The sequence below is a fragment of the Melanostigma gelatinosum genome (genome assembly GCF_949748355.1).
Source record: "Melanostigma gelatinosum genome assembly, chromosome: 1".
Lineage (NCBI taxonomy): Eukaryota > Metazoa > Chordata > Actinopteri > Perciformes > Zoarcidae > Melanostigma > Melanostigma gelatinosum.
The window spans coordinates 14,666,334-14,679,113 of record NC_136634.1 but is presented as its reverse complement, the minus strand read 5'-3'; the positions used below and the strand labels follow the sequence as shown (position 1 = coordinate 14,679,113).

General features: G+C 41.0%; 1 protein-coding gene across 1 annotated transcript; it reads left to right on the top strand.

Moving 5' to 3' along the window:
* Positions 1-758: 758 nt before the first annotated feature.
* LOC306777972 (guanine nucleotide-binding protein G(i) subunit alpha-1) lies at positions 759-10,377 on the top strand. Its single transcript, XM_079269286.1, has 9 exons — positions 759-1,227; positions 4,305-4,347; positions 5,375-5,516; positions 6,503-6,660; positions 6,785-6,913; positions 7,333-7,462; positions 7,585-7,738; positions 9,004-9,196; positions 9,290-10,377. Exons 1-8 carry the CDS (start codon positions 1,110-1,112, stop codon positions 9,192-9,194), a joined length of 1,065 nt encoding a protein of 354 aa, XP_079125412.1. The 5' UTR covers positions 759-1,109; the 3' UTR covers positions 9,195-9,196; positions 9,290-10,377.
* Positions 10,378-12,780: the final 2,403 nt, after the last annotated feature.

Below are 12,780 nucleotides of genomic sequence, written 5' to 3'. Positions count from 1 at the left end.
TTTGCTTGTCTAGTTGTCGGATCGTTGTTTTTATATGACGATGAAATACAGTATACTGTAATACCTAAAAACTGGTCAGAAATCCACAGAAGCCCACCAGAAGAAGTAAATAACTGATTAAAAGGGTTAGTTAGGTAGGGTAAAAACAACAATACTTGTGGTAAATAGAAATTATGAGATAGTGAGTCAAAATATTGACTCACAAAGTCAAAATGATGACATATTATTTCAATATTTTGAATATTAAATACAAATTATGAGATAAAAATCGAATGTATGACATAGTAGGCTAGAATTTGAGACGCCAAGTTTATATTTTGATTTATTAATTCTAAATAGCTTTGACATTATTGAGTAGAAATGTTCACTTAGTAAGTTAACATTATAAGAAAGGCCAAGGCTACAAAATCTATATTTGGATCCATTAAATTAAGAATCCGAAGTCAACATTGTGAAATTTAGAGTCAAATTGACTAAACCGAGATTTTAGACGACCTTCTCATATGCAGTCTGTGTAAACGACTAAAGTCAACTAAATCAAAATTCAAGTTCTCCACCATTTTATTATTGTTTTCAAAGAAACTCAAATGTTTGACTTTCCATACGTTTTACTTCGATACTGCCTATGTTTGCATGTGTTTTCTTTTTTCTTTTCTTGGAGTAAATGGTTCACAGCAGACTGAAATAAGAAGCTTAAACATTTAAAAGAAGCCTGTTGCTCTGTCACGCATGCGCATTTCACAGGTATGTGCGAAGAACAGGAAGCGAACAATTTGTTGCCGTCTACTCTTTTTCTGTGAATGATTCTGGCTTTGATCGAGCCCTTTGGGTTACGAACGTTAGTTGATACACAACCAGGAGAGCCAGCTGTCGTGAAAGCCGCACGTTGTGGTTCACAAAAATTTGAGTCTTGGCCGTGGAATCGGAAGCTTCAGTGCAAGGGCGTGTTTGAATCTCAAGTGTTGGAGAGACCAGACACACACCGCCTCCTCCTCCTCCTCCTCCTCACTAGATGCTAGCTCGGTAGCCTCTGCGTGTTGTTTCACTCCTAGTTACAGTTGGGTTATAGTCTGCATTTTGTATTTATTCGGAGGTCAGTTTAAAGGAAGATGGGATGTACTCTGAGCACGGACGACAAGGCGGCGCAGGAGCGGAGCAAGATGATCGACAGGAACCTGCGGGACGACGGAGAGAAGGCTGCCCGGGAGGTCAAGCTGCTGCTGCTCGGTGAGAGAAAGATGGATGGATGGACGGAGGGACTCTGTCTATTTGCTGGAAAGGGACTTTCCTAATGCCCACCGTCTGATGCAAACTTAAACCCAACCTGTTACATATTAAAACGTGTTTCTGTACCAAAATTAGCAAAATATACGTTTATTCTAGCTACGTCCACGTTAAATAACATGGCGGGGTTAAGTTAGAGGAAACACAAAAGTGGTAGTTTGAGACATTTCGGGGCTTCTCATGAATGGGGGGTGGTTCAGTTAGCTATAAAGTTAGTGCTGCTTGATTTATTTATTTTTCTCCTCAGCAAATTAAATCAGCGCATTCAATAAACTATCGATCAGTTATCTGAGTGATTAGTTTAACGTTAGTTCCCACAGTAGCTGCTGGGCGTTACTTCCCATCGCGAAGTCAGTAAGCTAATTTAGCTAATCAGTTAGCTCCTGAGCTAGGTTAGCGCACCAGTGGTAGCTTGGATTAGTTCGCTCATGGACAGTTTAACCTTAACCAGTGTCTGAGATTATATATTTTCAACTGCCCGTCCAATAATGGCGGAACTGTTGTGGTTCGTATTACATATTGTCTACATTATTACAGTTGAAATTACAGTAGCCACCCATCACATAAACACTAACGCAGCGTTAACGTTACTTTAGGCCGGGTCACTCTGTTGCTACAGTCTACCAGACTGGAAGACACTAGCTCGTGTTTTTGGGGCAAATTATGAATAAATGTCCCACAATGCAACGTAAACATTGGCGTTTGTGAGAATATCGATTAATGCGGTGGGTTTAGAGGTCATACCATCTGGTCAACTTGTCTGTTTCTCTTGACTCCAGAGCTGAAAGTAAGGCTTAACAAAAACAGATTTGCAATTATGAGTTAAAATATACATTACATTTTATTAGTAATGTAATGACATCAGTTGTATGACTAATAGAGATTTCTTACTCTATTTAATTTAAATGAGGTAATCTGATAGTGTGGTCATTTGAATACGATGGTCAATAGGACGGGGACTTTAAGCAGCTGAAACAGGCGAATATGTTGATCGCTGAACTGTAATGCATCCTTTGTGTTTTGTTGTTAAAAGACATCATTCAAGTCATAGAAGGCTAAAACAACGACTAATCTAATCAGATGAGCACATCCCTATATCAGTATTGCATCTCAGTGCTCTCTGGAAATGTTTTAGGAAAGTAGCCACACCTCTCTATTCTTCCTGGTAGCTGATGACCACTGCAGGCTGTCTCCGTCTGGAAAAGACAGGCGAGAGGTTGCATAGCAACATTTGCGGCCCGGCTGACTGCAATAAGCATCTGTGGCAACTATACACACACACAACAGAGGAGGCTAGTGCATGCTAGCTGGGGGGCTGCCTGGATCATGCCGTCTACAAGCAGTTCCTTCGAAAAATGCAACCGTAATCTGTCTTTTTAGTCGAACTCTGCTCAGACACGTCTGTGTGTCATCACAGGTCTGTTTTCTGACACTCTACAACGCTCAGCTGCAGCAGTCGGTTCTTGTATGTCTGTGCGTCATTTGAGACGGACCTGATTTGAATTTTCATGGTTAATGTGTTTTCCCCCCCTGTCACGATTCCCACCAGCACCTGTATGAGATGTCAGGGATTAGTTTGTGGATTTGTTGTCTGACGAGGCAATTACCGTATGTCTCATGCATGCATTTCACATTTGTTCGATGTCTTTTTTTAAATTTATATATACCGTGTGTTGTGTTTCTTAGCAAGACAGAGAGATATGCAGCCTTACCTTGCATGCTTATAGCAGCTCTGCCAGGCAACCCATCGGGGGTGTTTGCAATAAGCCAGTAATCTGCATCTGACATGCTCTTGAGACGTATGTTTTGAGTGGGAGGACTGCCTCGGATGCACAAATGCAAATCATAAAGATTGATGTTTGTTTGTGTGTTGCGGCATTTCCGCCAACCGGAGCATTAAAAAGCAGCACAGAGGAGAGGCACAGTGCTTATTGTTCACTGGGGAGATGTCTGCGTCTCACATGGCTCGAGGGGAATGTGTGTTCCTTGGTCCTATCAAACAGCCCAGCTCTGCCATAAACTTGAACCATTTTACTTCTTCTACTTTTGGCCATGATTTCCATCCCTTATTAAGCCCCTCAATTTCATCAGCTGAGTGAGGTGTGAGAGAGTGTTTGTAAATCAAAGTTCAGTGTGTCATGAGCTTTGCAGCAATGTTAGCTCTGCATCCCTGCTGTTTATCATATGGGACGATAAACTGGTGAACAGTTCTCCCCACCAGGGAGCTGAGAGTCCCTTCAGAGGTACGGTAATTAAAATGTTGTGTGCTCAGCATGATGCATGCTCTGTATCTCACAGGGAGTTGGAGCTGTATGAGAGACTATATACCAAATGCATTTTTTGGCTTATTCAACCAGATCACAGGCTTGCACAATTGTATGTTTCTTGTATTTCTTAACTTTTACTTGTGTCGTATGTTGATCTCGCATCAATCATATTGTTTGTATGAGAAGCATCTGAAAGCTCTGAGTCCAGCCGGCCAGTCTGATGCAGCGTTGGTTTGTAACCCAGGGATGTTTAAGCTTTGTGTAATCTCATTGACGGAGGATCCAGTTAATTAATCCAATTACACTGTGACCTGGCGAAACAGGGTCTTATACCCTTCTTCAGTGCATTATCTGTGACTGCGTAGCCTCTAATGTGTTGCAACTTAAAGTGAACCCACTTATGTACTTGACAGGATATAAGCTGCCATTATATCTCGGAAATTTAGCATCTGATTGTCGTGTTTGGACAGGAAGGCTGCACATCAACATATTGATTGCTTTACTTAGTTGTTAGGTCTGGACATGTTTGTTCACACGGTGCATACATTAATGACAGTAGGGCCATGACAATGCACTCAAACCAGAATGATCCCTTCAAGTATTCTGAGACCACACAGATATAGAAGGCTCATGTCGGAGGGGTTTGTGAATACTGTACCTACTTGTCTGACATCTGTGATTTGTACTTAAAATAATTCACATCATGTAACTGTTTCCACTATAATTCAATGTTCAATTTGTTCTCTGTTTCAGGTGCTGGAGAGTCTGGGAAAAGTACAATTGTCAAACAGATGAAGTAAGTGTCAACACCTTAACATTTAACACCTTTTCAGTCCCTATGACTAACTGCAAAACAAATGGCACATTTTACTATAACTGTACCAGATCACTAGACACAGCTGTGATATTAGCAATCAACAGGTGAGACACTCTTGTCACATTTGTTCACTTATTCTGCTTTCCCCACACTATGACAGTCAGCATTTTTATCTAGTAAATTGAGATATTGGACACCTAATTATCATCTTTATAACTGGCATGTATTATGTTGAATAACACATTTCTTATATTCATTTAAAGGTGGCGCATGGCGTTGTTGGATTTCTAGCAAATCGTAGTGTCAGTCTTTTTAGTGTGACTCACCGGATGTGGAGTGTGAGGTTATTCCTGCCATTGGCCACATATTTCACATATTTCACTATCTGCGCTATGAATAATGCGAGGACACCGTTGCTGCTCCATGTGCTTCGTGCCACCCAAGACCATTGTGATTGATTTAAATCATTTTAAACAAGCCAGATCATTTTATCACCATTAGCCGAATGATAATGTGTTATCTTTAGCGCTGACATAGCGCTGTGGAGAAAGCTCTGGCTATGCGACACTAATAAAAGTTCAATGAGTATATTATTTTAGTTTTACTAGGTATAATTAAAAACGAACTGTTTAAACACGACTCTTAAAAAAAATCAAGTCTCATTACAAATCAGGATGATGAAGTTTTAATCCAGATGTAAGTATTACCCTCCGTCTCTCACACGATTTAAAAGGCATTTCAAATTGTAAATAATAAAACAAAAGTCTGGTTCCATAAATGTGATTTGTGGATGCGAAACATTTCTCAGTTTGACAAAAATGTAGTCTCCTCCCTTTTTAAACATTTTTCCCATAAACCTAAACAATGTAGCTGTATGTTTTGTCCTAAAACACAATCTATTCTCAGCCAATAACTGCCAGTTGACCGATAATAATCTATTTTATGAACAAATCCATGAAAAAGCTACCTGGAGACAAAGTGCTAATGCCCTCTGGTTGTGTGCCAGGATCATCCATGAAGCGGGCTACTCAGAGGAAGAGTGTAAACAGTACAAGGCCGTGGTCTACAGCAACACCATCCAGTCCATTATCGCCATCATCAGAGCGATGGGACGCCTCAAGATTGACTTTGCCGATGCAGCCAGAGCGGTGAGTGTGAGAAAATCAAGGCTGGCATTTACACAGCTCTCGCGACAGTACGGGTTGCATTTCTGTGCATTTATATAGGTCAGTGCTATGAGGGCAACGACTGGTTAGTCATATGTCAACCTTCCCTACTAGGCTAATTTCTTCTCACTTCCTCCTCTGCAGCAGGTCAGACAGAGCTGGTAAGGATTTAGTCTCACATTCAGAGCGCTTCATTGAAGCAGAGGCTTACTGATGCGAGAGCTGTCTGTGGGTCTTTGAGTTGACACGGTCACACTGCTGTGTGTGCTTGTTCATGGACAGAGTTTTACAGGAACAATCAGCAACATTTCTGTTTCCTTTGGTTTTTGTTGACTTTGTGCTCATTGGTTTGGTGTTTTGTATAAGTGAGTTTGTATGTTACTAGCGCGACATGCTTCAAATAAATACAGCACATTATACGAATGTTTGCAAATGTTTGGGTCATTTTCGTTTCTTGTTTTTGTTAAAACAGACTTTCATTTTGTGAATCTGTGTTTCGCTGGCATACCAAGTAGTTTAGTCATTGCTTCAGCGTGACTGGCCTGGCCCTGTCATCGTGACCAATTTTACACCCAAAGCTTTTCCTTGTTGGTTGTATGCTTTTACAGATATTTGTTTTTTGGCCGCTGACCTGCTTACTGCTGTGTAGCTTTTCAAACTCAATTTCATGCAAAGTGTCATGGTTAAAAGGACTGTTTTTCATCTTTAATTCATCTCTTAGAGAGAGCTCCTACTGTGCTTTCATGAAAAATGATTGCCACTGATTTAATCCAAATTCGGTCCGTTAGGATTAATACATTATTGAACCAAATCTAATGTAATTGATGATGCAACAAATGTTCAAAGAAATCTTTGTATCTTTTGACATTGAATGCACTGTAAACTCTTCCCTAGCAAAGCAGTCTTATGTGTATATATGAATAAAATTGTGGATCCTGGCTGTAATTGGAGGGGCGTTGTCTCGTTAGGATGATGCGCGGCAGCTGTTCGTCCTGGCAGGTTCGGCAGAAGAGGGCTTCATGACAGGCGAGCTAGCCGGGGTCATCCAGCGGCTGTGGAAGGATGGAGGCGTTCAGGCCTGCTTCAGCCGCTCCCGGGAGTATCAGCTCAATGACTCTGCAGCATAGTGAGTGGACTGCACCACATACAGGAACTATTGCGGGGCTGTGCAGAATAACATTCTCAACTCTTAGTTTGCAAACATTCGTATAATGTTTCTAATCTATCCGTCTCTCTTTTCTGCTCCAAAGCTACCTGAACGACTTGGACAGGATATCCCACGGTGCTTATGTGCCCACCCAACAGGATGTGCTGAGGACCAGAGTCAAAACCACTGGTATTGTGGAAACGCACTTCACCTTCAAGGACCTGCACTTCAAGTGAGTGCAACTGCCGCAGTCAGTCCAGTCACTTAACTGTATGATGACTCCGCGTCGCCTCCCACATCTCCGATTCGTTGACTGATTCTAAAAGGTCTGCTGTTGTTTTCATTGACTGCTGTTGCCGTGGGTTGGCGAAACATTCAGAATCCTGACACTGACAGGCATGTCACTTACCTAGTCGTTTTGTTTGCCTCTCTAAAAGCAGTCAATTACAGCCACCTGGGCAGAACCGGCACTGAAGATCAAAAAGCTGGTGTATTATTGTCATAAAGTGGTCTACACTTCAGTAAAGCCACAGTAGAAGTTGTGGTAAAACACGTGGCCACACTGACATGTGGAATTATTAACGACTGACCGGATGTTGGGAGACCTCTCGTTTGTGTGGTATATCATTTATATCTGTGGTGTCTCTGCAGAATGTTTGATGTCGGCGGACAGAGATCAGAGAGGAAGAAGTGGATCCATTGTTTTGAGGGAGTCACCGCCATCATCTTCTGTGTGGCTCTGAGTGACTATGACCTGGTGCTGGCCGAGGACGAGGAGATGGTTAGACCCGTCCGACATACGCACGGCCTGGTTCATTTATTTGTTCAGCTTCTCTGGTTGGTTACCACTGTGTGTGTGTGTCTCTCTCTGTCTCTCTCTCTCTCTCTCTCTCTCTCATTCAGAATCGAATGCATGAGAGCATGAAGCTGTTCGACTCCATCTGCAACAACAAGTGGTTCACAGACACCTCCATCATCCTCTTCCTCAACAAGAAAGACCTGTTTGAGGAAAAGATCAAAAAGAGCCCTCTCACAATCTGCTACCCAGAATATGCAGGTGAGGGAGACACACACACACAGTACAGAGACTCTCGATGCAGAGCAGGTGTGTTTTACATGCAAATACTGTACTTTGTATGTTGGTGTCGCACCTAGTGGTTTATTAGTGGCTGTCGGCAGGTCCATAACATCCTAAGTCTTCAGTCAGACAAATTCAATGGCTGTAAAGGTTTTAGCAACGAAACAAATAGATTTTATTCATAAATTATGTTTTGCAGATCTTATTGGTTTTGACTTCGGGACACTACATGAGATGAAGGCAACATGTAGTATAATGCCATTTTTCTACAAACCTTTGCCATCATAATCATTCCAACAATGCTACACATGTAACATTCTACATAATATAATAATCTCTTCGTGATATTTGCCTGTTAGTGTTAAGGCGTGGCAGTCTCTGCAGATGACACAGAAATGTGTCTTTATCCTCCTCTGCTCCTGAACTGTGTAGGCTGCTTCATGTTTTTAACAATGTGTCCTTTGTTGGATTTATTTATACTCAGATTTCACAGATGTATCTTATCAAAATCTAAAACCGACAAAAATTCCGTACGAGTAAAACAAAAAACAAACAATCTCTCCACATTTGATTTGTATGAACTGTTATAAATAATGTTTACTTGTTAAGCTGTGATGTAAATAGCCAGCAGACCCCTCATATCATTCAGCGGCAGTGTACAAACTTTTTTTTAAATTGTGTGTTTTTATGCAGCGGAAGCAAAAACAAATCTCACCGTCGTCTGATGAAACAGAGCAAAGTGTCAGTGAAGCTGCTCTGTGGCATGCTGGTTAAACTGCTCTTGCTAAATACTTATGCTGCAGTCAAGTACATTTAAAAAAACAATGTTAAGCCAACAAACAGTAACGGTACACCGTTACAACCTAATGCAACCCAATACAACAGCTCTGCCTTGAATTCTACTTGTACAGATCTGATAAACATCCAGTTACTTTATGTCTATTATTGAGATCATAGTAGTATCATAATGAGATATTTTATCCATGTGTACTGTATGTTCAAATAATTACTTATTATCAAATGACTAAAAATGTTTGGTTTCAGAAATAAAAGTCCCATTTTAGCTTTTACCTACTGGGTTTTAATTATTAGTATGTAAAATGTGTTAGATACATTTTTATTTTATTTGTCTTATGTTACAAAGAAAAAAATAAAGGGCTCAAATTTGATTTGAGGAAACTCTTCGTTGTGACATTTCCGTGCTCTATTTCTCTCCTAATTGTGTCGTCTTCGTCCTCCTTCAGGCTCCAACACCTACGAAGAGGCAGCAGCTTACATTCAGTGCCAGTTTGAGGACCTGAACAAGAGAAAGGACACGAAGGAGATCTACACCCACTTCACCTGTGCCACGGACACCAAGAACGTGCAGTTTGTGTTCGATGCCGTCACTGACGTCATCATCAAGAACAACCTGAAGGACTGTGGCCTGTTCTGAAGGTAACGCCTGCCGCTTCACGGACGAGCCGGGCCAACAGTGAGGTCCGTCGCGTTGTTCTCCTCTAATCGCTTTGTTTTCCTCTTTTCTTTCAGGCAGCCTGGTTGCTGGCATGCCGAGTGACTTTATTCAAGGGGACTCTGACTGGAGGGAACCTCGTGGACCCTGCTGAGAATGTCACTTTTAACCTCTTATTAACTTATGTTCATCTCTAAAAGTTTTAAAGACGGTGTGTAGAAAAACATCTTGTGTAAAATATATTTGTACGACTGTCTATGGCTGGGGATTTTTCACAGTTTTTTTTTAAATGTGCTCATTTTACCTTTTATTGTCATTATTTGAAATTTTTATATACGGTAAAAAGGGGGGCCTTGACTTTTTTTTTTTTTTTTTTTTCTGTCCATGAATGAACACTTTGTCTTGTTTGTAGGTCCTTGTGCCTTGCATGCGTTAGTTGCAGTGTGTTTATCATTGTTGAGTTAGATGTTAGGTAAATGTTACCATTGAACTCTTCCCAAGCCGCCCCTCTGCCCCCGAGTTCATATTAACTATTCTTTTCCTGATGCTTTCATTGTCGCATCATTTTTTGCGTCCTTGGACAAACCAAACAAGACCAAGTCACTCTGTAGACCAATTCACTCTGACATACTGCGAGAGGTGTGTGTGATTTGCATGTGTGCTGCGAGTGGGAGCTTTGTTTTGATTGAGGCCAAAAGCCGGCGCGAGTGATTGTGTGTGTGTGTGTGTGAGAGAACGTGTGCACAATATAAAACAAAGGGACTTTATTCCTCTACTTGTCATCCTCTTTCAAAGTTTTATTTTTCTAAGCGACCAAAAAGAAGCTACTCTCTGTAATTAACGAGTGCGCGTTGTTGGTGTGCCGCTACGAACTGTAACATTCCTTATTGAATCAAGAAGCAAAGAAGCTTTGAAAAGAGGATGCCAATGGCGCCCTTGTAGCAGACAGTAAGACCATGTGTAGATCTGTATTCAGTGCATAGACAGACGGAGACATGGCTGGGTGCACTGTTATTGATCGTGTGTGATGGTTTCAAGTTACATATCCCCCCCCCCCCTAGACCCCCAACCCTCTGTTTCCATTGGATGGGCACATTAGTGGACTAATCTCCATGATTTTGCTAATAAAAAGAAGCTGCTATGGTAAAACCATGGCAACTTATGCAACAAACGAGTGTTTCTCTCAACTTTCTTTGTGTGATAACAGAGATGTGATGATACCAAATATCACATTTTATTTCCAGAAGTACAGAAAGCAGCTTTTGTCTAATGTCTGGTACAGTGAGCAGCAGAAAGTTGTCGGGGGGGCAAATTCATGAATGCATCCATAGACGAGCAGAATATTGTCAACAGATCCCCTCTAGAGATGTTCAAAGACTTTCAGAAATACTCTGCGCGGCTTAATAAGTTGTCTGTTTTTTAGACAAATAATCCAGTATGCTACTTGCAAATTCTTAAAATAAAAGCTGCTCCTTACAGAGTACAGTGTCTATAAGCGCATGTGCTGGTCACAAGATGTCTCCTACTTCTCTGAGAAGTTTTAGTGTATTTGTCCTGCAAGTCTCAAATCACATTTGGTAAGTTTCATTTCAACCAAACTAGGTGTGATGTCACGAAGCATCTCAAACGTGTCAAACTCTGATTTAAGGTGAGAGCAGAGAAACTTTCCTCCTTCGGCAGATAAATGTGAAAACGGCTCTTCAGTCTAAAACTGCACATGAAATCACTCTGCATAGTAAAGGTTCGACATATGTTTAAGGGGAGAGAGACTTTAATATGCATCCTTCAATTAACTAAAACCCAGTTCAGGATTCAAAGTCGTCTGCTAGTACAGTTCAACAGTAAATAGTTCCCTCTAGCGGTCCAGTAGCGTAACTGCATGTAATGACAAAGCCTGATTGCTGCTTGATGATTACAAAGGAGACAGCTGAGGAAAATCTAATCACCAGTTTTAATATAATTAACACCGATTGTTCACGACTAAGATGTATTGGTCTCTTGTATTCAATCTCCATTGGAAACGCCCCAAGATTAGGACTAATTAGTCCTGAACTATGAGTGATTTCCTTCCAAGCTGTGATGATTTAAAGCAACATTGAGGCCCAGAATCTCTTCCAGCACTCATGAGCCGATCAACCGTTAAAGGAATTAGTTTAGAGATAGTGATGGGATTATCAGAACAACTGTCCTATTCCACTCGTTTTCTATTTCCATATGATGGTGGCCACTAACAATCCTACAAATGAGTGAGACGAGGCAGACTCCTGTCTTGCAGATTTAGCTAAGCCATCGCTGCTCAAGCACAACGATTAGGCATTAGCTGAGAGGACACTATTTTTGGGAGGCCTCGTGTGATTTAAAAGCTAACTGCAGAGTAATTTAGCTAATCCCCAAAGCCCTCCCAGGAAAATCAAAGAGTGTGGATATGAAGCTTCTTCAAAATGAAGGTGTGGTTTAGGATAGAGGAAAGAAAAGAGGATGATGACTCTATTGTGATTGCGATCAAACGGCACATGATGGCAGACTGCAGCTGACCAGGGAGGCAAAGCAATTGGAATCCAATCCATTTATATGTTGTCTAAATAAGCTCTTTGAAAGCGATGTGTAACAACCAGCTCATATCAGGCAAACACCTGAGACGACTAGAAGAGATAGAAATCATAACTTATGTGTTATGTTATACGATAACTATGTGTCCATGTAGGCTAGGATTGTAGTTTAACTGATAGGCTGCTGGGTTTTTGAGGCTGATATAGATGTTTGGATGTCTCTCTCTCTCTCTCTCTCTCTCTCTATATATATATATATATACATATATATATATATATATATATATATATATATTCTTTACACAAACATACAGTAAGGATCCCTTAAGGGAAGAGTTCAACATTTTTGGAAATGCACATCGATATCAGCACGTCTGTATGGTAGGTAAATATAAGAGGATATCTGAAAAATAAATTCAATGGTGGACAAAGTACCGTAATGCCATCAGTGTTTCTATCAAACATATATTCTACCTTTCTGAACAGATACCAATATGTGTTTGTGATCCGCTCATATTATCAGTTTTTTTGAGTCAGGCTCTGGTTTGGAGACTGTCTCAACTTTCTGCAGGTGTACTCCATCACAAGTTTCACTACATAATTAAATCTCATTGTGAGCTTGGAGAAAAAGCCAATGTGATTTAGTCGCCAATTCCCTAAAGCCATTCAGTCTAATTAACTTATTCTCTATGTGTGATGCATGTGTGTGTGTGTGTGTGTGCACATGTTTGAAACTGATTTTTAACTGCTGCTCCAGTCCAACACACCCCTGGGTTTCCTACTGCTGCCACTGTGCTGTTTAACTTCAAAGTTTAAAATGATGGAGAATCGCAAATATTTTTTGTCTGCAGTCTGTTTTCTCAAGATAAAGATCACAAAGACGGGAGGAGGCGATTCACTCTGTTGAAAGTGAATGAGTGTCTGTGTGAAGGTGACCCCACTCCCCCCCCCCCCCCCCTTGTCTTTGCCGAGCAACAGAAAACAACTTAGTGTGCATTTCTTACCTAACAGCAAATGCA